This window comes from Blennius ocellaris (genome assembly GCF_963422515.1).
Source record: "Blennius ocellaris genome assembly, chromosome: 4".
NCBI classification, from domain to species: domain Eukaryota; kingdom Metazoa; phylum Chordata; class Actinopteri; order Blenniiformes; family Blenniidae; genus Blennius; species Blennius ocellaris.
The window spans coordinates 11,152,599-11,179,374 of NC_137653.1; the positions used below are offsets into that span (position 1 = coordinate 11,152,599).

The following is a 26,776-nucleotide window of genomic DNA, read 5'->3' on the forward strand; positions in this document are numbered from 1 at the left end:
TAAGTTTTTTTTTTTTTCCTTTTTCTGGGATGCTATATATATATATATATTTCCTCGTGTTTGATGCAACACTTAGAAAAGAGGCAGTGGGGATCCAGTGCATATAAACCACGGTGACTTGCCAGTCCGACACAAGCCATTGATTTCTGCAGTCTTTCTTATCGCAGCACCTTCAGACAGAATAGCTGCCTCTGGGTCCGTTACCAGTCATTTTGCATTGAGCAAATCCAAGAAGCGCCCCCCCCCCTCCACCCTCAGACGCTCTCTCTCCCTCTCCCTCTCCCTCACACACACACACATAGGACGCATGCACTCCGCATGCACTCACACACACACTCTCTCTCTCTCTCTCTCACTCATACTCACACTCATGCGCAGCCTGTCCGGTAGGATGGGACCGGAGCAGCAGTAGCCACATATCCGTGCATGCCTGACCGCTACAGTCTACTTCCTGGATGGAAGAATGGGACATTTCCAGCTCCACTTTTTCTCTTCCTCTCCGCCTCCCGCTTCACCCTTCGCTTCGCTCGCGCCGCGGATAATCACTTAATAATGACCACGTGCGATCAATATTGCTCGTGCACTTCTTTTCGCCCTTCTCTCCGGTAGTTAAAGGCGGCGATCGATCGCCGGTGGAGACCGTCCACACTTCGGGAATGTCGCTATCTGGAAGCCCGCTGCAGACACACGGAGGAGTCCGACTACAGCTCGTGAACTGTTCCCGCACCTCCGCGGTGCTCGCACCGTTTTATTCCTCGAAGCTAAAAGAGGTCTCTGCTCGGACAGGAGGCGAATAAACTCGTCCTTTTTTTTTTTTTTTTTTAAAGAACTATATATATATTGAAAAAGTGAAACAGTGACTGTAGCCTCGTTACTTTGATGCTCTGCCTTCGTGGCCGCTGTGCCAACTTCGTTTTCAGCTCCGCTTGAGTGTGACATTTATTTTTTTTTGTGTGTGTGTGCGTGTGTTTTGCCAGTGAAGAGGAAAAACGAAAAACAAAAAAACTTTGTCACCCGTTGCCTTCTTGTTGCTCTCGATGAGTAGTCTAACATGCGGAGAATACGGGAACCGAGTTACTGGTGGATTTTATCCTTAATTTTTTTAACCTTGCCCAAACACAAAGACTGTCAACCTGGTAAGTACTACTGTAACGGCCGTCACGTACTGTGGGGCTGTTTTTCTTTTTTAAATCAAGGCTGGGAAAGGGAAAATCCGAGGTTTTTTCTTCTTTTTTTTTTTTTTTTTCTTTTCTTCTTCCTTCCTCTCCCAGAGGCTGGATTGTGTGGGATTTCAGGGCCGAGCCAGCGGGGTTGTGTTTAACGGTGAGGCGTTCAGGCTCCGGGATTTGCGCGCATGTTATTGATTAGGCAACCGGACTGTGGCGCAAACTACGTGCTGCGTTAACGTGTCTGCAAAATAACTAAAACATTTGAACTGATCCTGATCCTGTCTCTGGACCCCTCGGCTCGTTTCCTGTCCGCTCGGTTTGCCCACACTCATCAACATGCATGCGGTGCATTAACGTGAAGAGACTCACTGAAACGTTCCCCATGGCGATGTGTACTTTAATATTTTCACTTTGTTTCTCGTGATATGGCCGTGATTTCCCCCCCCCTCCTCCATCCCGGCGGTGTGGCCTGTCGCTTCACAGCGGTGTTTACATGGTGTCCTAAGTTTTTCCTGCCAGGCTCGCACGAGTTGTGGTCCCAGTTTGTGTGTGGTATGATCGGTGTGCGTCTCCTCGTCATGTGCGTAGGTCGAGGCGAGATGAGGGCGATAGTTAGCGCTGTTGGTTCGTGGATGGATGCGCATGTATGAAGGGCGACTAATGCCACAGAGGCACTGATCGAGTCCTGCTTTTGCGTTAATCGACACTGAATCGATTGTGACCCCTGATGTTGTATCTATAGCAAATTAACGATTTTTTTTTTAAGTTTACATTTTGATTTACACACTGATAGTAGTGATATCGCTCATCTTCTTTCTGATCAAATGCCATAGTTGTTATTGACGATAGCAATTGGATATTCTATTTTACATAAGCTTAATGTGTGAGGGGGAAATCTAAGCCGATGTGGTCAGTGAAAGAGGTTAAATATTTTATTTCATATAGCTATTGAAACGGTAGTTTATATCGATCCTATTTCTACACATGTATGTTAATGAGCCTTTTATTTGAAGGCATCTTGGCCTCTTGATGTAAAATCTGTACATAAAATGTGGAATAATTTGAAATTGGTGACTTCAGTGTAAATATTGTCAAATTTCCATTGTTTGGGGATGCTTGGTTCCATTTTTGGAAGTACCGATATTCTCAATCTGGTCATTAATAATGGTTGTTCTTACAGGACGTTAAAGGTAGAACTCAGGGTTGGGAAGGGAGTCAAATTTTACTTCTTTAGATAAAGACGACTTAATTTATTCCGTGCTTTTCAAATCCATAGCTGCAAAGTGCTTCATATTGAAAAGAACGGGAGCATAAATGAAAATGCCAAACTCTCGATCATTAAAAGCCATATGATAGAAGTGAATTTTAAGAAGAGGGCTGAAGGAGGAAACTGGAACTGTCCACAACAGGGAAGCCTGACCAGCAAAGGTTCTACGACCCTTGATGACGTCTGGACTTTGGTACAGTTAAAAGGAAACCAGTGGATGACTCCCCTCCCACCCTATTCCCCAGCATTTCATGTTTGGACCAACCATGAATTGTTCTTGAAACATTTTTTGCTGGTTATTGTTGTATTGTTCTCCCCAACATGCCAACCTCATCGTGGAACGTTCGCCCTTCCGTCTTTGGGGACTTTCGGTCATCCCGGTCACTGCGTTCCTGTTATTTATTCAGTTTCACTTCTCATTGGAAGTGCTCCATCAGATCTAAACTTCCAGAATCTTCTGTCATTATTGGAGGTGAATCTTTCATAAAATCTTAAGCAAGTCCGCTTGACTTAAAAAAAAAAAAAAAAGAGGGATTTGAAACCTGTCTATCATAGTGTCTATGTTTTGATTAGTTGTTTTATTTGTGTCATTTCTGAGCTTTGTTTTGGTTTTTAATAGACACCTGAGAGGGTTAATACTCCAAGGTCAGACATATAAACAAATTCGGTGTTAGACTTCATGAGATTGGCTCAGATAAATGTAGTATTTTGGATTAATATGCAGTGATCAGTACTGTTAAAGGACAATAGATGGATAGATATTTTTGTCATTCAAATATATACATAAGCAGAGCGAAATTCTTGTGCAAAATGCTCAACTTGGTGTTTAAAAAGTGTCTAAAAGGTATTAAAACTGCAATAAAGTGCCACGAGGCATCATTATACTGAAACAATATGTTTGAGTCCAGGTTGTGGCCTTTTTGGGGAATTCTCCCTGTCCATTGTTCTGCCACTTGCAGAAAACAGATCCTGAACATAAATATTGCAAATAAATGTAACGATGTATATTTGGTGAATTGTCTCTCTTCAAATGGTAAAGTTGTTGTGCACAAAAGTATCGATTATGATAAACTTTTTCAATTTCCGATACTTGAACAAGCTGCAACCTGCCAATGATCTGAAAACAGGAGAGAACACTTGGATAAGAGTGCTTAACTAAACAAGATTAATTTATATTTCTGAGTGTCAATATTAACTCTGTAGTTTATTAAGAAGGGTTTTGGTACCTGGATAGATAAAATAAAAAGGTTGTTGGGACTATTGTTTCTTGTGACTGTATTTTCATATACCATCTATTCATTGTGTCAATAGTGAAGAAAAATTGTATTTAGTTGCTAGTGATAAAAATGTAATGGGGGGGGGGTACTTGTGAAACTGCTTTCTCATGTTAACGGCTGTGAAATAATACTGTGTTGACAGTTAACCATATGATTTTTCTTCTGTGGCACCAATCGGCCTCTATATTAAGGAGCAGTGATGTAACACAGGAGAAGGGTTCCTCTCTGAGTCACCCCTCCTCCCATCCCTCACCCCCAAACCCCCCATTTCTCCCCCACATGCTTCCACGTCCTCATGTCTTCAGTTTGGAGCTATGCTGGCTCGTCGTCGTACGAGCGCTGTACAGTTGCGTTTTCTTACACAGCGTGTCTCCCCAGACCTCCGACACCCTGCAAGAAAGGGAGTGCAAGCTCACTGCTGCGCCAGCTGAAAGTGGGTGGATTAAAAAAAAAAAAGAGAGAGAGAGAAAATGTCATCTGTGTTTATGTATGTAGTTCACCAAACTGTAGTCATTAGTGTCTGTGGAAGATAACTTTAAAACGCCCACCAAAGGTACATTTATTAAATATCATGCAAGTTTTACCACGATAGAAGGGTTACATCTCAATACATTGCGTCAAAATCAGTGTCATTTAAAAAAATGTTGTTTTTTTAAAACACAAATTGACATCAGAACTAACTTGTGCATAAAATCTGCAAAGTAAATGGTTCACTTTTCATACAAGGACAAAATGCACCTTTGTTTACCAACAGCTTTTGTGTGCAACTAGTAATTAAGCCATTAGTGTTTTGAGGATTGATAGTTTCACAGAAATAGCACTTTACTGAAGTATATCAATATATCCTCATGTGTCTTCCTATACATGTTTATAAAGGTTCTTGTATGGCATAATTAATACATAAAGGAGTCCAAAAAAAAAAAAATGTGAATAGAACCAGTTACTTGACAGAATTCTTGAACAGAAAAACGAATGGCCATTTTAACCAACACGGCCAACTGTAAAGAGGATATTAGCGCTCAAACATGCTATTAATGTCATTAATGAGGTCCTGATGCACTACTGTGCCAGCAGGATAGCAGCTGCCTGGACATGTCTGATGTTGGCAGCACTTTCATTACCATCAAGGTCCCCTGTATCTTCTCTGGATAATTGCGTCAATGTGTACAGGACTGACACAACATCTCAAAAACCAAGCTCTACTGTTTTTTAAAATGGCAACGGTACCATATGCTACGTCTCAATCATAGATGGGCTCAGCGCACCGTTATCTCTTGTCTCTCCACCAGCTGCCCGTGCCACCCACTAAATGGTCCGATGGGGAAACATTGCAACTGTAATCACTTTTCACTGGTGTGCCGATAATTCGGTGTTTATCCTTTTGCTTATTGCATTTGAAATTTAATGACAAGATTATCTATCTTTCTAATTGGATGTTGGGGGGGGGGGGGACTTTAAAACAACAATGCAGTATTGTTGGTGATAAGATTATTTGAGCAGTAGCTGGTTAGACCAAAAGTGGAGTTAATTTTGTGGCACAGCAGTCAGTTTTTTTTTTTTGGGGGGGGACCAATGTTTGTTATGCATTTTATGTCATAATGTACTAGTTTAGCAGTGACCACCCGTTGTGGTTTGGGAGAAGCACCCCAGCATGTTTACCTCAAACTGATCAGCTGTGAAAAATGGCCATTATTTCCATGAAGCAGCTTGTGAAATGAGCCGCCCCCACCTTTTTGTTTTTGTTTTTTCTTTTTCTGCAACCCCACAGAATGTGTAGCTACGGATGCATTTATGCAAAAACCAAAGGGTGAAAGTAACAAATTACAAATTCATTACGGTTATCAAGCCTCTTGATTTGCCAACATGATTTCAGAGGGTAAAACAAAAATGCTTTATATTGACACTTGCTATGTAGTGCTTTTACACTTTATTGCTGGTCTAGTTCTGCTTTAAACAGATATTTTATATAGTTGAAGTTTATTAAATATAGATGCAGTTGAAAGGTGATTTAAGATAATACTTTAACTTGAGTACACTCCCAAGCATCTATTTGAAATTCAATCAAGAGGGGCAGTGTCATTTTAGGGAATACAGTGTGATATAAAATGTGATATTGTGACAGGATCTGTCTGAGCAATTAAAGTATTTCGGTTTCTTTTTAACTAATGAAATGAATAAAAAGTTGTGGATCAAACTTAGGATATTTGAATAAATTATCATGATGGCGTCAGACAGCTTCACAATTGGACGTGATTCAATTATTTTTAGTTGTAATTATACATTTATACAGGTATTTCTTTTTCGCCCTCCCAAAAGAAATCACTCCTTTAAACCAAATATACAACTATCTTCTCATTTCCTTTTTATAATGCACAATGTTTTGCGTGTGAATTACAATGTGCATTTGAGATGCTATATTACTTAATGAACAGCAACAAGTTTATATTCTGCATTTTTCTGTCGTATATTTACGAACTAGCCCTTCTCTCTGTGCCTCACCATTTCCAGTGCCCTGCTGCAGATCAGCCACTCATCTATTGATTCATGGATTAGTGTAAACTCCTTATCATAATGTGTTTGGCATTGCACAGTCACGCATTTGTGTCTTTTGTGTGGGTTCACAAAACGGACAAATACGGGAGGGTTTGGCTTCGCTGCACCACGAGTGGTCAAAGACTCCGCGGGAAGTCTTTCACCATCACAAGGATCAAAGCGCGGTTGAGGTGATTCCGGTTAGTGTGGCTCAGGCTACGTTCACAGTGTGAACATTTTCCCACCCCACGGTAACCCGCAATCGCGGAAGAAGGCGCGACATCACGCCAACGACGCCGTTTACAGAAGCAGACTGATTTCTGTTACGTGGAATTTGTATACATGCGTTTCTTGCGTTCAGACATCAGATTCAATACAAGCCTGAATTGCAACGTTTATAGTGTCGCAAAACATCTTGGATATGGCTCAGTTGTGAGCAGAAAATCGGAATTGGGTCACATTCGCCTGCAGTGTGAACGTCTTTTTTATTTTTATTTTTTTTTATTTTATTTTTTTACATGATTTCTATCCTCTGCTGTTTTTATTGGAGTTGTCATTCCTGTGTGCTTTCTTTAGTTAGTATCTCATGTTTTGATGATCAGCGCTAAGTTTGCAGTGCTATCCACTGCCTGCACCTGCATACGTTTCCAGTTGCATTGGGTCTCTCGCCATGATTTACATAGGTTTTGGAGATGAAGCACCATTGAGCTGCCTCTGCTTGAGCAGCAACATTTGCATTGTTGTTAACAGTTGTTCTTGGATGTCCTTTTGTTTTACAAGCATATTGAAGACACAATTGCAGCTCATTTATAATCAATGTGGCTGGCGATACTTTCAGGCTGCGTATTACTCCTTTTAATTGCCTCAGATGCTCGCGTCAGAAGTGAAGCGGCAGCATTTCTTGTCCGTTTAATGCGCGTGAAGAAAAACGATAACAAATGTAAAGCATCCTCATTAAATGTTAATTTAATTTCACTTGTCAATAAATATAGACGTTTATATGTCCGCCGGTGAAATTAATGCTTCAGAGACAGCAGTCTGGCAGAGACCAATCTGGTGTAATATGTACACTGTGAAGTGGGAGAGAAGAGCTGCGAGTGAACCCAAACGTGGAGGGTGAAAATTTCTCTGCAGAAATGAATACTGAAGTGGAGCGTTTCAGTCGGTGTGAGCCCCACGTTTCGAGAACAATGTTTATTTTATAGGATAATCACAGTAATTTGACATTAATAGTGATTAAAACTGTTTATTTGTTTAACTTATGTTAATCAAGGCAATCAGTCATCACTTCATTACTGTGTGTGTGTGTGTGTGTGTGTGTGTGTGTGTGTGTGTGTGTGTGTGTGTGTGTGTGTGTTTCAGCCAGGATACTGGAAGCTGGTCACAGTCGCATTTTAATCATTCAGAATGACTCACAGCCACTTCACTCCAAATCATTTCATCTGTCCCAGCAACATCTAACCCAGAGCACTGTTGCACACACATACACACAGACTGAATTTGACCAGGCATGTTTGAAACGAGGGAGGGAAGTGCTGCTGGGGGAAACTAGTCCACTTATTTCCTGCGCTTCATGACAATAGTGATTAATGTCCAAGCAATAAGGCACTTTCACCGAAGGACATCTACCGCTGCACGGGAGGACTGGGCCATATCAATAAATGTCCTGTGTCCTTCAGTTGCCGTGTCCTTCCTACCCTTCGACAATCTTGCCGCGATGTGATACCATGTCAGCTTTACTTACAGCTGAACTGTCAGTCAGCGCTGCCCCGTGGAGAGCTGAGACAATGGAAACCTTCAGGCCCCGTTTTCCTGCATTGTGTTATTGTGGGTCAACAGACCATGTGTGTTTGCTCTGTGCTCATCTGTTTTTTGTGGGTGACATTCGAGACTGTCTTTTTCCAAGGCAAGGAGAGCACAGATCCAGAAGTAGGCTATCTCTCCTCCACAAGGTTCATTTTCTCTGTCATGAATTATGGCGACAATCAGTGAAGATATAGGATTAGGCTGTGCATGTTTTATCAAGCCCAGGGTGCTGTGCAGAATGCAAAATAAGTTCTCTGAGTGCGAGTCAAGGTGTGTTTGATGAATTAAATTTTAACCTCTGCATAAATTTAGCCCTTGTTGGTTTGAATAGCCATAGAAAGTGAAATTTCCCCGTGCGTCAGTAATGGGAGTAATGCCTTTTGTTTGTATGCATGTCGGTTGGTTATGGTTTGAAACTGGGTCGTTGCAGTTTAAGTATGTTATTGTGAACATCATCACTCTGTATTTCCTTCTCGTCCATGCTGTTGCTGGTGACCACTGGTGTAAATGGTTTATTTTAAATGACTTGTAACTCTGACTATGTTGACAACTTTTGTAGAGAAAGTTGGGATAAAAGTGACCATTAGTGGTGTGCACAAAAAAGATTGTTTGAACACGGGCCTTACATTTGATCTTTTAAACTTGTTTTGGTGCTCATTGAAATTCTTAAATTATAACCACACAGTTGTTGGCACTCTTTTCTTTGATAACATTTTTTTTTTTTTAAGTTGTAAAATGTACAATTTCTTGCTAAACAATGTGGTTGATGTCTGTAAAAGATTGTCACCTGATGAGTCAATTAAATACAAAATCTTAAATACTAATTCTGCTTCATTGCCTCAGAGTTTAAAGCTGTACTCCCTTCATCCATCTTCTTTTGTGCTCGGTCCACATAGGGCTCTAGTTGCAATGTTGACTGATACATTTTGTTTCTAAGATTACACAATGATAAACTTGGTAGGTTATTTTAACAATATGTAGTCTGATCATGTACAGCTATTCACAAACTTGGCAGAACACGTGGGGTAGGAACAATATGTTAATATTGAATGATGCCACACATTACTACTTTAAATTTTTTTTTAATTTGATCATTTCTTTCATTTTTTTTTTTTTTTTTTCATATCCCTTTCTTTTGCCTGGATGACTTTACCGCATAAGGTTTTTGACACTCGTCCCAGTCAGAAGAAATTTGCTCCCATTTCTATTCATACCCCAAATTTATTTTATCTTGTTGAGCTTCAGGGGGCTTCTCAATTTTATCATCGCTTTTCAGTATTTGCTCCATTCTCTTCATATGAAAACCAAATTCTGTGGTTGAAGCCTCTCAAGAGCATTTCCTCCTAAACTGTGCTCTTTGATATTTTAATAGCGGTGATTTAACAAATAGACTTGCCTCGCCATCACTACAGAAATGAAAATTACCTTCCTGATGATATTGAATCTTTGGAAGGTAAAGTGAGCTTCAAGCTTTGCTCTGCTAAACTAATAATGCCTGCTGTGCTCGATGTGAACAACAACTTTTTGAACAATGGAGGAGCAAGAGATGATGAAGAGTGCTGAATACGGCCCGTTACCTGCAGCTTCTTTTTGTTCCAACAAGTTGTCCTGTGAGGAAAATCCATGATTTCACAGGCTTCTTGGTCTGCGAGAGCCAATCGGATCATCGGCCGCCATCACATCACAGACACCGTCACAGTGAAGGTGCATGACTTTGTGGAAGATGTGCATTATAATCGGAGCAGCGTTTCCATCAGCATTTGGCCCAGCCACACATCAGGCTCACTCTGAAATGGACCTTTGGGATTTCACGCCAAAACAAGTTGGGACCAAAGCAGCTTGCATGAGGTGGTTGCATCTCCATCTCCATGCACACAGAGGTTTTGTGAAATGGCTGTCATAGTGAATTTTGATTGGTTTGATCTGTTTTCGGGGTAAAAACACTTCAAACTAGGATGCTTGTTCCAAATAGGTTTGAGATTTTCAGTATATAGCCGCTGATTCCAACTGATTTCAAAAACCACGGTTGGCGTTCGTGACATGGTGACGTCATGCTCACTTTCATGTTCCTCACACTTGTTGTGGTGGGGCTTCGAAATTTTTACGTTTTTATTGTGCGTAGAACTGTGTAACTCCCTAAAGCACAGGATGAGTCACCACAACATTGAAGCTGTTTTACAGGAAGAGAAACAATTTAAATTTTGGAAATGCTCCAAAAACTGACATCCATTTGGCACAGGCCAACAAATAAAGGAACAATTGGCCCACAGACACAAATAAAAACTAAACAAATGTGTTTTAATGCTATCTTAATTATTCATCTTAGTACTTTCTCGTACTGCCCGTTTACTTGCACTCTCCACGTAGCATGGTATGGATCTGGCCTGCAGAAATCGTGCTTCCAATGTTTGAAGTGTAAATTGTTGGCGCCTCAGTCAATTAAAAAGGCACCCACACCATTTTGTGTTGGTGTTGATGGAAAAAAATAAGGTGTTTTTATATGATTTTACCCTCGACTTATGTCATGGCGGGTTTTCCATCTCATGAATTCACATGAGATGTGAAGTGTTTGCAAAGAGCAGAGTGGTTTGCAAAGTCTGCTCAAGAAGCTAAGTTTTCTTGGCTGTGAAAATAATAAATGTTGGCACTATAATATCTACTTCTTAGACTTTCAATCACTCCACATTACTTTATTTAACTGGCTACCATTTTGGATTGTGCAAAGTTTGAGAACGTCCCTTGCATAATACCAGCTGTGGCTCTCCACCAGACAAACTGTTGACTGTTGCTTCGAGCCCGAGATGCCGAGTAGGTGGCCACTTTAGTTTACCACATATTAGATTTCATTATGGAATATCAATTAAGGGTCATTTATCATGAAGTGATGACATAAGTGGCAAATAAAGAGGGCTGGTAGTAATCAAAAAGGTCATTAACCTTCAGTGTGGTAACGTTGAGTTAACATGTACTTGTACAATCCACTGCTAAACCCATTTCATTAATTCTGTGTCAAATGCTTCCACCTCTCCCTCTCTAAGTTGCCATCCCACCACGGTTCTTTCCTTTAGATTAAGAATGAGATTGGAGCTTTGTTTTTTTTCTGAGTGACGCACTAAGCAGTGGAGGTGGCGGGGATGGTGGTTGCCGTTTGACTGTTATTTAAAAGGTCAGGGAACATTTTCAGTGTTCTGAGGCCTTTGCCTTTTCCATGATTTTAATACGTCATGATAGAAGGCTTACTTTTGCATGTTTTGCAGAACTAATTCTAACAGAGGAATCTCTAAAAATGGAGGCAGTGAGCTTGTGAGAACATTTGGTGTTGAGTTCGGGGGATTCCTGCGGAGAAGATCTGCTGAGTTGGATGCTTTTTGGAGCCGGAACAGGAGTTGGGAGACTAGCCTATCGATCCTGTTGACATGTGCCCCCTTTGGGGAATGCAAATGTTTCTGTTCTTCAACACAAACATTCAAACCCTCCTGGTAGTGGAACCCTAATTAACTAGGGATTTGAATACCATGGCCTTTTCCTTTGACATTTTCATATTTCACAAAGACTATGTTTTACGCTTCCTCAACAAAGACAACACTCGTATTTATCAGCCGGAGAAATTTCGTGACAACGCATTCAACAGACGAATTTATTCATTGTTTAAAGACGGAGAATTGAAAAAAAATGCCTTTCAGTCGACAGCCAAATCATTTTACCTGCTTGATTGTCTAAATTCCAATGTTCCTGCTTATGTGTCAAGCAGTGATATGAGCTGAGGTTGTGACAGGTTGTGTGTGTTATTGTCGCAGCTTGTCTAAACCTCCCAACATACGTGTTTACTTGCAGCAGTGGAGACCTTTCCCAAGGTAACGGCTAATCACTCGGGGATCCAAAGATCATCTGTCCCCCTCGCTGAACAGCCGGCGTCAAGCACAAAGCAATTGCTCTGCTGCATCAGCTTCACAGTTCTCCAGACAATCATCTGTGCCGCTTTAATGTTTGAAATTAAATGCTTTAAATAGCCCTTATGGCACCAGTAACATCGGAGTGTTGGCTTGTTAAAGTGGAGGTTGCTACTGTGAGGTAAAGAAAGATTAATCATGCATTTAGGCCAGCAATCCTGTCGATGAACAGATAAAAGTGGTTTTTATTCGGTAAAGAGGATCCAGGGAATAAATGGCTTAACACGAACATCACACTTCATGTTTTTGTGACCCATCAACGTGCCTGAAGATAACAAAATGGATATATAACGGTTTGGTCCACTAACCCTTTGTTTTAATAAATTAATTCAGTCAGTTTCGCTTGAAACCAATAATGGTAAGCCATGTCAGAGTTTTTGTTGTAAGTAATTTGAATGAAAACATTAATAATATTATTACGGTCTTTAGCCAAAATTTGCAATAATATTTGATATGCCCTTGGTGCCCAAGTATTTAAAAAAAAAAAAAAAATGTTTACGTTTATTTCAGACACGTGGGTACACAACAAAACAAAGGTAAGCAAACACAAAAAAACAGAACAGAAACAAAGCAAAAAAGTATGTAATAAGTAAATAATGGTCCAATATATTCACAAAGGAGTAAGAAGAAGCTAATCTTATGTAATCCTACCCCCTGTTCACCTCAAACTAAACTGTCATTACACTAAAATTTGTTGTAGGTATGTCAAATGAATAATTTATTTTCTTAAAAAGAGATTTGTGTCAGTTATGTTTCTATTACCTGTTACTTTATGCACATATCAATTAACATAATGATGTCCAGGATCATCTGTGCTGAAAAACTTTAGTACTAATGTACTTTCACCAACGCCACCTGTAATCTAAACAACTCTGCCCTAACGGATAACCAGAGGTATTACTCAGTCTGCTACTCGCCCACAAAGCTCCTTGAAAATGTACCAAATTATGCACACAATGAACGTACAGGCAGCTCGGTGTGGCTGTGTATTTAGCGTCGGGCATATTTGGGTACTTCACACCTTACGCCCTTTGACTCATGCTAAGTGGTACATTTTTGTTAGCTATTGAATTTCCTGAGCTGTTGGCATCCATTGGCAATAAACAGCACAACCCTTCCTGTGCTGTTTAAAAAAAAAAAAAAAAAAAATTCAAGATGTTTCACAAATCCTTACATTGTCTACAACAGTTTGTTTGATTACTATTATAATTTTACAGTTGACTTATTTCCTGTGTTTTATAAAAAGTGAAACAGAATGAAGGTACTGGATTATTAGTTTTGGGCATGTGGGGGGGGGGCATCCACCATTAGAACAGATTCACTAATTCTCCAGTAAATGAAGTCTTGTTTTGGCACTGGTACTAAAAGCGTCTTCGGTAAATTGAATGATGGTATATTATGTAGGCCAGTGGTGGCTGGAGACACAAGCTCAGAATCAGGTGGTTGCAGGTTTGGTGCCCCCGGAAGACGGCCCACCTCCGTGGCTCCTTGAGCAAAACCCCTTGACTCCCACCTGCTCCTCAGAGTGCCGTATTGTGGCTTCCCATTGATTGGTCAATTCGCTAGCAATTTTCTCAAGGGGTTTTAATAAGGTTTGATTGTTATGAGTGATGGAGTGTTTTGGTATTTTGTTGGAGCAGCACTATTAGGTTGTAAGCACTGCGGCTAAATGCCCTTGCATGTTGGCTTCGGCACTCGGCTGTAGAGTGTGGTATTTGATTAGAATCATTACCTTGAGTCACAGCCAAGTACCCCTCAATTGAATGCTGTTTTTTTCAGCCTTTGCTCGCTCCTGCTCTCTTGTGCTCTGGATCTGATGTTTATTAGCCTTGACTTTGTTCTTCTGCAAGTTTTGACTACTTGTAGAAGGCTTAATCGGTGCCAAGGTGGCTTGAGTGAGTGTGATGTGCAGTGTGTACGGTTAGGATTTTGGGTGGTCCGCTGTTGATAGAACAGAAACCCACCAATCTGCTGCATATGAAAACGAGGCCAAACAGGAGCATGAATGTTGTGGAGCTGTGGTCTGAGCAGATGTCCTCATTTGTCATGAGTGATATGTTGGCATAGATGACTGCTACTCTAATAGTCTAGTAATCCCTTTTGGCTAATTAGTGGCCATCTTATTTCTGCATGGTGCTCGATTTCTTCCACAGTAGCACCTCCCAAGTTAATCAGCAGGAACACTCTTGTTTTGTTTGGACCACATGTATCCATGCTTTTAATTTGCCAAATTATAATTTTACTTCTGAATTGACCTTGGAATTAAAACATAATTAACAGAGAATGTATTTTTTTTTTTGGTGTTTGTATCTATAAGTTCTATTTTTTTTAATGTTCACAGCTATTTTAATCAATGTAAACAGTTGGGAATGTATACAATGTTGTTTTTCTCCGCAACAGGGAGTGGAGTATCGACAGGGAATCAAGAACATCTTTGGTGTGAGGAAGATATTAATTTCATTTTCTCCAATTACATTTTAGCATTTCTTTCTAAGCGATTATTGTATCGAAACCAGGCAGCGTGTAATGAATTGTTCAGAATCTCCTAAAATCCACAGCCTACAGAGAGAAAAACTCTACACAGGATCCCTTTTTGGCAATTCCCTAATTACATGAGCAGGACTGAATATCAAGTATCTCTTTCAATATAATGCAATATAGTTCCACAATGCTTAAAAGCAAGGTAAAACCAGCAATCGCATCCATAACTGAACATCTCTCAAAATGAGTGAAAATAGTCAAATATGTTTTTACACCTAATATGAGTCAGAATCGCCCTACAATGATTTGACAAGTGCTTTTTGCTTGGCTCTCACCAGCTCCAGCTAACATGCTTGAAACAAATTAATATCTGCCAGCAGAGCAAGTCAAAATGTTCTTTTTATTAAAATGTTTTCACTTGGTTTCAAGTTGCAGTTTCTAAAAACATGACCTTATATCTCACCGAATCTGATGGAAAAATACTATACAAATATGCCTGGTAAGATTTTGACTTTCTGTACTTCTGCCAGATTGTATTTGCATATTTCTTGTTGTACAGTTATTGAAGGGGGGTGGTTATGATGAGCTGTGTACAATAAATTGGATATTTTAGAGAGATTCTTGAGCAGGCTGTTGAAGCAGTATCAACTGCATTTCTCTTCATGGTTTTATTTATCGCTTCTAAATTCAGCCTTCAAGTATTGATTAGAGTTCAACATCAAAGTGCATTTAAAGAGGAAGGGAGGAGGTCTGACTGCTTGTATGGCCCCGGGCAGGCATGAGGAGTCGGTTTGGAAGTGATGCATGCAAGTCCTGCTGCAGTGGTATTATTTATGGCTAACACTGAGTCATTTAGCAACCTCAAGGTTAGGTATTTTCCATCACTGTAAGCACAATTTGTTTTTTCTATCGAGGCACATTTCTACAGGTGTTGGATTTTTAATCTAAGCAATGGACTGAATTGGCAGCTGTATTGTAAGAGTACGTTGCAATATGATTGTATGTTGTTTTTATCAATTCTTTCCTCGAAATCAACTCTCCACACCCATCTGAGTGTAAATTTTCAGGCCGGACGGCTTCCACGCTCGCCGCAATCAATTATCTGACCTGTTGGTTTCGGTGTCGCACTCTGATGGGCCCATTCACATTACCAGTAATCAACCATCCTTGCTCACGAGCACCAGTAATGTGTGAGGGGTGTAATGTATCCACCAGAGGCAGCTGAAGTTATGTCAGAATCAATAACTAGACAATTCATGCGTGGCTGCACACTGTGTCCTGAAGAATGACCTCATAAGCTCCTGGCACTTAAGTGATCCAATTGCCACATATTGAAAATTGAAAACTCACTTTACACGGTAAATTCTCCTGACAGTGTCAGAACTGTTATGTACAGCCCTGCCACCGTGGTGCGGAGACTCATCCTGAAGATTGTTTATTGTGGCCGGTGAAAGGAGCAAGCTCCAGCCTGTCCAGTAAAGGTCATGAGCCTGAATTTGTTTAATCTTGTTAATGGTTTTCATCAGGGCCCTTGATGCACTCAATCAGTGATCGCTCCAGCTATTTAATGCACTTAATTCACTGTTCTTGCGTTGCCCTGGAAGCACATTGAACGGGCCGATTGACACACTTCAGATTTACTGTGTAATTTCAATGGTTTCTGAGGGGCAGTCGTCGATAACACTCAGCCTGTCTGTAAGTTGCTTTGCTCAACATCGACTCCCCAACAGGAAGTCATGCAGTTTTAATTCATAAAAGAGCCAGTTGACAATGGAACAATGCCTTCTTTACCGACATCTTATGAATAGAGAATAAATGCCAGGATGTGTTTTTTCTTTTGTTTTTTTTCTATTCAAGGAAGACTGAATACACAAGAGGCTTTCATCTAAACCTTTTTGCCCCCATGCTCTATCAAAGTCTGACATTTGATGTGCTGTGTATCTCACTTATTCTCATGGTAGAAGGTTGAAGACGACTGTAACACACGAGGCATTGTTCTGCTCAGGCCTTCCCACCTCCGACTGATTTAATGCTATAGCACAGACAATATAGATCTTACAAATATATATATACATTTTTTTTATTTTTTTTCTCAAAGGCAGAAAGCTGCTGGGACAGGAGGCCTGAACTGAGAGTGGGTTGGGAGTCGGTGACACATTTGGATTTGATTATAATGAGATGGCCTTATCCAGTTCTTTGCCAGATGGATTTATGAGTAGAGACTGCAGAGCAAATGTAGCATAATGAGAAAGTGTAGTGTGCCTCCGTTGCTCTTCCTCCGATTCTGCTCGCTTTGTTGTTTAAGTTTCCCAAAGAAACACAAACAGAAGTGTTCTCTGTTTGGGTGGAGGTCCAAGGCTGTGATGCAAACAATACCCACAATCGGGTGCGTTTCTGGTAGAATTTCTGGACTTATTCAAAAGTTTCAGTTTTTTGTCACCTTGCTATCTCGGCTTGTCTTGGTGCCTCACAATGAAGTTGTATTTTAGACTTTCAGTGGCCTGTATGGCATTGACAAGAAAACTTCTTAGCTCAGGATGTGCTGTAGCACCTCCTGTCAATTAACATGATGAACGGGGACCCAGACAGGCCTCACCGTGCACATAGGCTCATACGTTCAGGAAAGAAAAAACAAAACAAAACCCCAAAACATTAAGACAAAATATCGAGGGAAATTAAAAAAGAAAAAAAATTCAATCAAGGAATAGTTTTAACACCACACTAAATGGGCTTAATTTCACTGTAATATGGCTACATTTCTATGGCCCAAGGATGCTGATGTCCTCTTTGCTGAAGCTGCTCATTTGCTTTTAGCTGTGTAGGTCCAAATATCTGCATTGGGATTTGAGTTGTTGTTTTATTATTTCTGGGTTTGATGTTTTGTTGCCCCGAGGCCCCGGCTCCCTCTGTGCCCTATCTTTGGCTGATCTTGGCAGTTCTCGTGTTCCAGAGGTCCTTGGCGTGACTCTGAACACTTCCGGGGAAATCTCACCACATCGCCCACTTTTCTGAGGGTTGAGGAAAAAAAAAAAAAATGCACTCACAAGATCAAGCTCCACTTACTTCCTTGCTCTTCTGCTGCACAGAGGGACTCACAGGTTTTTTTTTTTTTCTTCTTCTTTGAAACCACTGTGGCTCGTACTGTAGTAACGAATAACTCTGTGGATAGAATGAGGTTGGGGTTTTTTTTTTTTTTTTTTAAATTAGCAGATTCAAAATGTAGGTGTTAAATCATAAATATGTGTTGGCTAACGGAAAAACTGAGCAGATGTCCCTGCGTTTGGCTGTATACATTGGAGATGATATTGAACGGGCTGCAGCTGTCTCCTCTCCTCATATGCACTTTTTCAACGACACAGCAATTTTGCATAGAGAGGCTGCCCTTTATGCACTCATGATGGCTGTGAAAGCAAACCTCACTAGTGTGAATACAGGCAGAATAATGTAAAGGTAGTTTGGATTTAAGTTTGTATAATTAGTACATTTAATGATATGCATTCACTTTCCCTCTTAATTACAAGGATGAGATGAGAAAACTGGGATGGGTGAAGTCAATGAGCTGTGCGACATCCTCTGTCAAAATGTCCGCGTGTATGTGGCTGCGAGTGAATGTAAAGCAGGACAATGCTGGAGAGGAATGTGAATGCAACTGTATCGACCGACTCATTGGAAAGAATCCACTTTATTTAAAACGCACAGCGAGACCACCGCCCTCGTATGCCTAATGAAGGCGATGTGAAGCGCGTTGTTAAATAAAGCCGCAGTCTCTTCAGGGACAATTGAGTTGCCAAGAGGTATTTTTCACATTTTATGTTTTTTGGAGCTCCTTGTTGGTCACCGAAGGAGTGGCAAACGTTCATATGTTGTTGTGCGGCAAGTCAAATTTCCCATTAGCGAGGTTAAATCAAATGATATCTTGTTTTTATGTATTTTAAAACAGGTTTATGTGGTACGGAGGGGCACGGTGTGAGAATGTAAGAAATTCAACTCATTGAAAGAGGAGAATATTAACAATGTCAATCGTAGATTGTTTTCGAAAGACGATTTTGAACTTGGTTACAGTCAATGAATACTCTAATATATTGCTTATACAGAAATTAACTGACTAAAATCACAGTATTTTGTATCACAACTCAATAATAAAATGTTATTTGCAACTAGTACTCGCTGTGCGTGTCCAAAATGGACATCCTGTCACTTGCATCGTATTTATATGTGCACGGCCTTGCATCCCCCCTGTTACAGCGCTCCTGTACAAGCAGCACTCATCTCAGTGGCTGTGTTTATACACTCCTTTCACTTTTGATCTCAATGAATTACTTCCGAGCGAGAGCTCAGATTGTTCCGTTTAAATGAACAGTGAATCAAGCAATTAGATTAATGTGCGGGCTTAAATGCACAAAAAATAAAATTAAATAAATATCCGACTCTGTAATTAGTCCACCATGTTTTACTTTTTTTTTTTTTTTTTTCCAAAGCACTCAGCATGTAGCATCGCATAAAAACACTGATAGACTGATGTGACGTTTCAACGAATAGGGGTTTACGTAATGCCATTTTAATGGAATCACAGCCGGTGCTTGAACAGAACTATTTATCATGTATTTGGTCATGGTAGCCAATTCAATTATGTCACTTAAGAAGAATCTAAATATTGGAGCTAGATAGTCATCAAGCCAAACGTGGGGTTAAAGGAATGCTAATATTGTGTGTGTTTTCGATGATCAGCAGTCTTTAAAAAAAAAAAAAAAGGCTGAAACCCGAACTGTACTATTTCAATATTATTAGAAAAAAAATCATCCTTGTGAGTCACCCTCTTTTCACTCGGTGACCATTCACAACACAGCACTACACTGAGCATGGTGGGCTCTTTATTTCCTGCTGTAGTAAATATCCATTGCTGAGCTTAATCCGACACTGAAAATAGATCCAGAGAAACACTCTAATTGCTGTTGATGAACAATGTTTGCTTTAAACCCTCAATGCCCGGCTGTTGTGGGAGGTTATTTGTCATTTGAAAAACTGCATTTGTGGCTTTTTCATGTTGAATTGTACCCTCTGAAGAGAAAGTGATCAGTACTTAGATACTGACTCAATGCATTGCTGGGTTTGGGGTTGTTCATGGGATTTGCTCATAATAACTACAATATATAATATCGACAGCTTGATCCTTTAAAGCCAAATGCTGCCACAGAGGATCGGTTCTAATAACACATTACCAGCTGGCTGCTGAACAAGCCTAAGTGATCTTTGATTTATTTCTATATCAGGTGAAATGAGAACACCTAGATTACATGAAAAATAAAAGGCCCAGTGCTCTATTTTAAGACCTGTTTTATTTCTGGAGTTTTTATTTTTTTATTTCCAGCTGATCTGATATATCTCTCCTTTTGAAATGTGTTGTACGTCATGGTGCATCAAATGAAAATTCAGAATTTGTGCATTTTTGGCTATATCATTGGTTAGAGAGCTAACAGTTTGGAAATTTCATAACTTAGTAATTGTGACAAGAACACTGGCTGTTATAGGAAATGGTAGGAAACTGAAGAAAACTCCATCTTCTCTGTCTCTACATTCGCCAATCGTCTCCGAGTTCTTTCTCTTCTCTCCCAGAAATCCTTTTCCAACATCATTCAATATATCTACTATTTCTCTTCTGCACATGTCCAAACCATCTAATCTTAGTATCTCTTGATTGAAATTCACATATACCAAATATTTATTTTGATATAGAAATTGGCGATATTTGGCTTCCGGATGAAATTTATAGAAATGTGTGGAAAAAGCTCATGGTGCAGTGATATTGTATCATAATGCAGACAATAGGGATTTCCTCATCCCATACTATTGAAACAAAAGCAAACAACAATGGTGGGTATACGTACAGTACCATAACAAGTGATTGAAGCTTAACCATGGCTGTATTGCATTTCTGAGTTTTAACAGTCTATAATAAGGTTGTTTCTCAAAAAAAAATACAAGGCTCATGAAAACAATTCGTTGCTGCTAATGGCTGAACTCAAGACATGCTATAGTGAAGAAGGTGTGTGTGTGTGTGTGTAAGATTGTTATGTACATGCAAAAAAACCAAAAAAAAAAACATATGTGGTCCTTGCTTCAAAAAAGCTTTGGACACCAATATAGTACATGTTGGAAAAAGTAAAGACACTTTGAAAACATTTCACTAACTTTCAAAAATAAAACCTACAAAAAAGGATAAAAATTGATGGAGCCTTTTTTATATCAAGATGTCGAGATGTATCACAAAATGCATGAAAGACCAAAAGACTTATTCAATAAGCTATAGACATATGCAAGGTTAAAACATGTCGCCACAGTCTATGACGACACAAGAAACTTTTAAATGTATTTTCCTTATTTTTTTTGTGGTTACAGTCAAAACGGGGAAGCGTCATTTAAAATGAGTCATTGTAATAAATGTCCACTTGCATTTCCCCAAGCCATCCATCAATGAAAATGGTTTTGGATTCGTCCTTCATTGTCGACCAAAACTCTACAGCGTGTGGTTATTCACCAGGACACCTGCATTTGCAACACTGCTGTTATATTTGGTTAATGCTGTATGGTTTTCAAAGCCTTGAAGGAAAATTAAATCACACATTTAACAATTATTACAATTTTTAACCAATCCTAGGGAATTTTGCAGTGAAACTCTTGGTCATTTTATCTCTCGTACAAAACCCTGTTGTGGTGGAGAGAACATGGCTCTTTTGCATTTTTGTTTTCCCGCCTCATTAAACACACCAGCACTGTCATCCAGTTTATCCAAAATCACACGGACATTGTAGCTCAGGACACATTTGATGGCTTAATCTGTCTCCAAATAATCCTACCGGTGACACGGATGTGCCAGCCCAACTATCCCTCACACACCTGACGCTAACACCGGTGATTAGATTGATATTTTAACTCCGTCCCCCAATGAGTAATACAAGTTAAATGCTCCTGTGGTTGTTGTCAGGCGGCTGTTTTTCAAGGGCTCTCAGGGGTTCGTGGCTTGTTGTTGAGTGTGATATTATGGAACAAATAGTAGGGCTTAATGGTGGTGTCGATGATTTAACTGCCCTCGGGGCAATAAAAAAGGGAAAATGATTTTTGCAGCTCTATAAAGTGTACAAGATGTTGATCTGTAGGTCTTTTGAAGTGTATATTTTTTTTGTTGCTTTTTTTTCACTGAGAATTAAAAAAAAAAAAAAAAAAAGATTTGAAAAAAAATCTGTTGAAAACCGTGCATGTAGGGGCTCCTATTAGTTAACTGACATATTTCACGTTTTCCTCCCCCCCCCCCCCCCCCAACATTTCAGATTTATGGATGTCGTTTGAGTGCAGCACGGCTCTCCTCCAGTCTCCTTCAGGCCCCAGCACTGACTGTTGTCTGCTCCGCTCTATCAGAGCTGCCGTGGCTTTAATCCTTCGCCCACAGGGGACGGCTGACATGGATGTGTGTAAACTGTTGACATGGTGCTGTCTCCTATGCTCTCTGATCAAAGACGGTGCAGCCCTCCTGTTTCACAACCTGCCTTCAAATATGCCCCAAGTCTCACCAAGACTCCCCGCCCTCTCCGTTTCACACTTTGTGTTAACCTGTGTCTCTCGCTCTTCTCTTATTGTTTATTTTTTAATAAATTGGTACATCTGATAATAACAAAGCAGCCATTTACCACTCCACTCATGTAGCCTCTGTGACCTCCCTCCAAGCAATGCATGTGATCTGCAAAGCCGTGCGAAGTGGTTAGTGCTTCACTGAAGACCGCTTTTCAGAGGAAGCCGCGCGCAAACTTTTCAAAAGGCTAGAAAATGCGTCTTGATGTTGTGCTTAGTTTAATTAATCCTCAGTAATGATGCAACTATTAGTAAGAGCAGAGCTTGTGTTAAGTGAATAGGTATGTGCTCGTGTGTGCGTTTGTGTGTAGATGCTGATCAGGCTGTGACTCATTGTCTACAGGAGGTTTCGCTCCAGTAGTCCAGAGGCTCCTGCTATTGTTCTCAAGTAACCTTTAACCTCGTGAGGCCACTAATAAGTAAGATACAGTGGTTGTCATGGTTACACAGTTGCATGTCTGCATGGTCTCGCATGGTTGCACTGTTGAGTGAGAGTTTAAAACGTTTAAATGATCAAACAATAATGAGCTCTATCACAAATGTCCAGTTGACATTTCCACTCGTGGAGAATTAGTCATTTACAAGGTGCTGAAGTGTTTTCTTGGCTCTTTTGTTGGTGTTTTTGTAGGAACTGAAGCTGAGGCTGCTTGAATAGACTGTTCTGGTAGCTCGAGTCATTTTGGAAGTGACAGGAACTGTTGTGCCAAGCTGCATGTTTGCAAAGGAAAGCGTGTGAAGAGTTTTAAAGTGCCGAACACAATAGTGTGCACAATGTGGAACTGGCTTGTCGAAACAGAGCTGCGAAACCACACAGAATATCTAAACGGAGCCTAATGCTACATTTTGCAGCAAGCGAGTGATTTGTGTTCCCGTTTTCAGTCGTCAAGATTGTCATCTCTGCTTTTTTGTTTTAGTTTTTTTTCCCTGCTGTTCCCTTCAATCGGTAACAATCTGCTCGCCCAATTGTTCACATCCTTCGAGCAACAGGGAACCGGTATTAGCCGATCTCCAGGTTTTGAAAGCCACAGCAGGCTCTGACTACTTTAAGTAACACAAAACACTCTTATTTTGCTTGTGCACATGACTTACAAAGGCCTCAACAAGGCATTTTCTTCTTTTTTGGCACCGCTGCATCCGTTGCGCAGTGTATTTTTCCCCAATGAGCTTGATTGTTGTAATTCTGAGGCTCCATGCTCCAGGGACTGTGTACGCTTAAGGACTATTTGTGCCCTGAGCATTCGCTGTAATTCTGTTGACAATGTTTGATTCCTTTTGGGCAATTTTCTCAATGGAGTTAAAAAGGCATTTATGCCTTGAGGATATGGGACAGATTGTCGACACTTTTGGTAACATAGGCTCTCTCCATCTCATTAATTTGAATTTCCATAAAGGAGCTTTGCGGGGAAGCTGCCACGAAAGTGCGCACGCATTGTGTACATATCGACCAGCCAGCGTGCTTCTTCTTTTCTTTCCCACAGTCCAAATCCGGCTGCAAGATGTGATAGATGGTGACTATAAGAGAGCAGGAAGAGTCTTTAAGCTGTTGAGGAAGCTCCTCTTGTTTTCTGTAGATCTTAAACAGTGGTGATCGTTGCTGCCCATTAACTCTTTGTGTCAATTGATGGCTCCTAGGCGAATAGCACTGACTTGTTTTTTTTGTATACAGCTAGCATTGTTATCGCTATTGTATTATCCACTGCATGTTCACGTTAAGGAGGTCATTTATCAGAAGTGTTGGAAAAGAATAGTTACCCTTAATAAACATGTCTCAGTACCCGCCATCTTGAGGGGGCTCGACTAAAACCACTTTGAGAGGAATTTTGGTGACTTTGACTAAAAGTTCTCATTAAACACTATTGAGTTACTCAAACTCAAACCCACAATTTAGTCTATATTAATGTTTTTGAAAGCAGCTTCAGGCTCCTCTCCCCAGACTGAGTTCAGGATCTGACATTTACTCATGCGTAACCACCAATTTTTATTTGACGACAAATCTGAGTCATGACGAATAAAAAAAAAAAAAGAAAAAGGAGTCACAAACTGAAGGCAATTCAAGTAAAAGATTTTACAATGCTTAAAGTAATCTTTTATGAATTAGTGATCTATTTCTTAGTTTCTTAATTTATTGTACCATTTGTTTGGTAATAATTTGAGTAATTGACATTGTATTCATTTCAGCCTGAACACACACACACACACACACACACACACACACACACACACACACACACACACACACACACACACACACACACACACACACACACACACACACACACACACACACACACACACACACACACACACACACACACACACACACACACGTCCCTGCGGTGAAACAATAGATACTCAACATGCAGGAAAATTACAGTTTGAGGTGCTGCTGCCTTATAACATAAAATAACTGATTGCAAATAACCTTCAGGCAACTCAAAAAGGAATTCAACGTTACAAAGACTCAAAAGGATCAAGTCGGTACATTTTTTAAAAGTTCATGTTTGTTACTCTGATTCTTCAGTTGCCAAAGTGAATCCGTACATTTATTCGATGTGACAAATGGAATCCAGAACATTTTAGGTTGTGGAAAGATGTTAAAAATCCTCAGGGAGAACACGTATATGGCATCCAACCCTGGGTGCGAACCACTGCTTTACCACCACTTGAATTTTGGTTTTTACGTTTTTTTTGGGGGGGAGGGGGCATTCTGTCAGACTGCTTATCAGATTGTTAGATCCTGCTTAACATCGACATCGTTATGGCTTGTTTAAGAAAGATTTCTTGTCACCGGTGGATTCTCTGACCTCCATTTCTTCCTCCTACAGTTGGATCGGGTGGCCAACCTCACCACACAGGAGGGAGCCATCATGGAAACACAGGCGTAATGAGGGAGAGGAGGACAGCTGGTGACCCCTACTGGTCCTATTCAGGTGAGCTCTCATCTGTGCACTGGTCCCGTCACTGAGGACGGAGGACTTGTGCACTTTACCCACTCCTTGGACGTCGTCCCTTTCTGTGTTTTCATCTCTCGTTTTGCCAGCAAATACTTATTCCCTCATCACTGCGGTAGACAATTTAGTATTCATATAATACAATACCTCTGTTGTGTTTTTATTGCTCCTAATAACTGTAATTAAATTAATGCGATGGGGGGAAAGGAAAAACATCGATTTATATCAAAGTGAGTTAATGTTCAGATTATCTTCTAGCCCATTGTGATTTGCTACACATAATGAAGTCACTCTTGCTTAAATGTTTACTTTTCAGTGTGAATCAGGTTTATAACTGATGAATATAAAAGTCATCACGTTAAATTATTAAGTGGGAAAAAATAACAACCGAGGACTGTGATTTGCTGCGAGACATTCAGTTGTCAGTTGGCGGGTGTCCTCAGCAGCCCTCCGGCTGCACTGAGGGAAGTTTGATCAGGTGTTACAGTGGGCTGAGCTGTGAAAAAGTGATTGGTTGTTTTAATTCCGGTCCACACTATTGATAATATGCATGCTTTTTCATGTCAAAGTAAGTGCTTCTGGTAATTTAGGTTTGCCTTCTCCCCTTAATTTTTCAGCTATCTACCTTAACAAAATTGGAAAGATGAATGAATAAGGAGGCTCAGAGTGAACAGTCTGATGTATGCTCTAATGGATCATTCGTTATGTGCACTTTTATGCGTGTAAAAGTTCTCTGTGTAATATGCATTTGCGTCCGTGTCTGTTTGGATGGCAGCCTTGAAGCTGAGCCACAAGAATTAGAGTTGAAAGTCTCTGCGAATAAATGCATTTCGCAAAACATAGTTATGAAAAAAGTTTAGTTTGGCATGCCAGAAAATATTCTTTCATCAAATAACCCTTGTAATAATATCCTGTTGTCCCTGACAGAATTTGGCACGCAGACTACTCATGAACATAACTCCTCCAGTTTATAATATCCAGAAAATTCCAAATCTACCAGAATGCAAAGGAGTAAATATATGAATCTAATGCACAAGACTTGAGCTTACCAATGACAGACATGAAATAAATATACATCTAGGCGTCTGAATTTTTAATTATAATCATAAGATAATTAACTTTTTGACTTCATCTCTGTCATAAATTGTGTTGCGAGCGTGTTCATTTAGTTGTTCCCGGTATTGAAATGCTTAAAACAGTTGGAAAGCCATTCCCGTATTTGTAGTAAACAAAATGAAAGAGGGCCTGCTGAGCACTTTGCAGTAATATATTTAATCCGCCATGTTATGCTTTTGTCTTTTCTGCTAATTATTTTGTCTTCATTTTGAAATCCCACAGTTTCATCCAGTTGAAAATGTCTGCTGAAGTCCACTTCATTTGGACATGTAAGCATGTTGTAGCTTGTTCTGGGTGGTTTTGAGAAGCGTATTTGGTGTTTTCGAGTGCTGCCTTTCATTCAGAGGTACACGCCCCAGTGTAAACACAAAGCCCCCTGTTGGCCATTAAGCAGCTCCGATGGGAAATGGGGGGGGTTATGTGCTTTGATCGAGGGCACCTCACTGGAAGAGCTCAGGAAGGAAAGCGCAGTGAGCAGAATTGTATTTACAGGTTCCAAGGTCCAAAAACACCACCTTGTAAATAACTGACTCAGTCCCTCTGGTAGTGAAGTGCATTGCAGCTCTCCAAATTATTATACCGACGGAATATTTTGTCTGCGGGT

General features: G+C 40.3%; 1 protein-coding gene across 1 annotated transcript in view; it reads left to right on the forward strand.

Annotated features, from left to right (window-relative positions):
• The first annotated feature begins 984 nt into the window (after positions 1–984).
• LOC308129321 (receptor-type tyrosine-protein phosphatase gamma-like) overlaps positions 985–26,776 on the forward strand; it is a 109,730-nt gene continuing 83,938 nt past the window's right edge. Inside the window, exons 1-2 of the mRNA XM_080495236.1 lie at positions 985–1,136; positions 24,931–25,035. Of these exons, the coding sequence (XP_080351362.1) occupies positions 1,052–1,136; positions 24,931–25,035 (190 nt within the window). The 5' untranslated portion in view covers positions 985–1,051. The remainder of the gene's footprint in view (positions 1,137–24,930; positions 25,036–26,776) is intronic.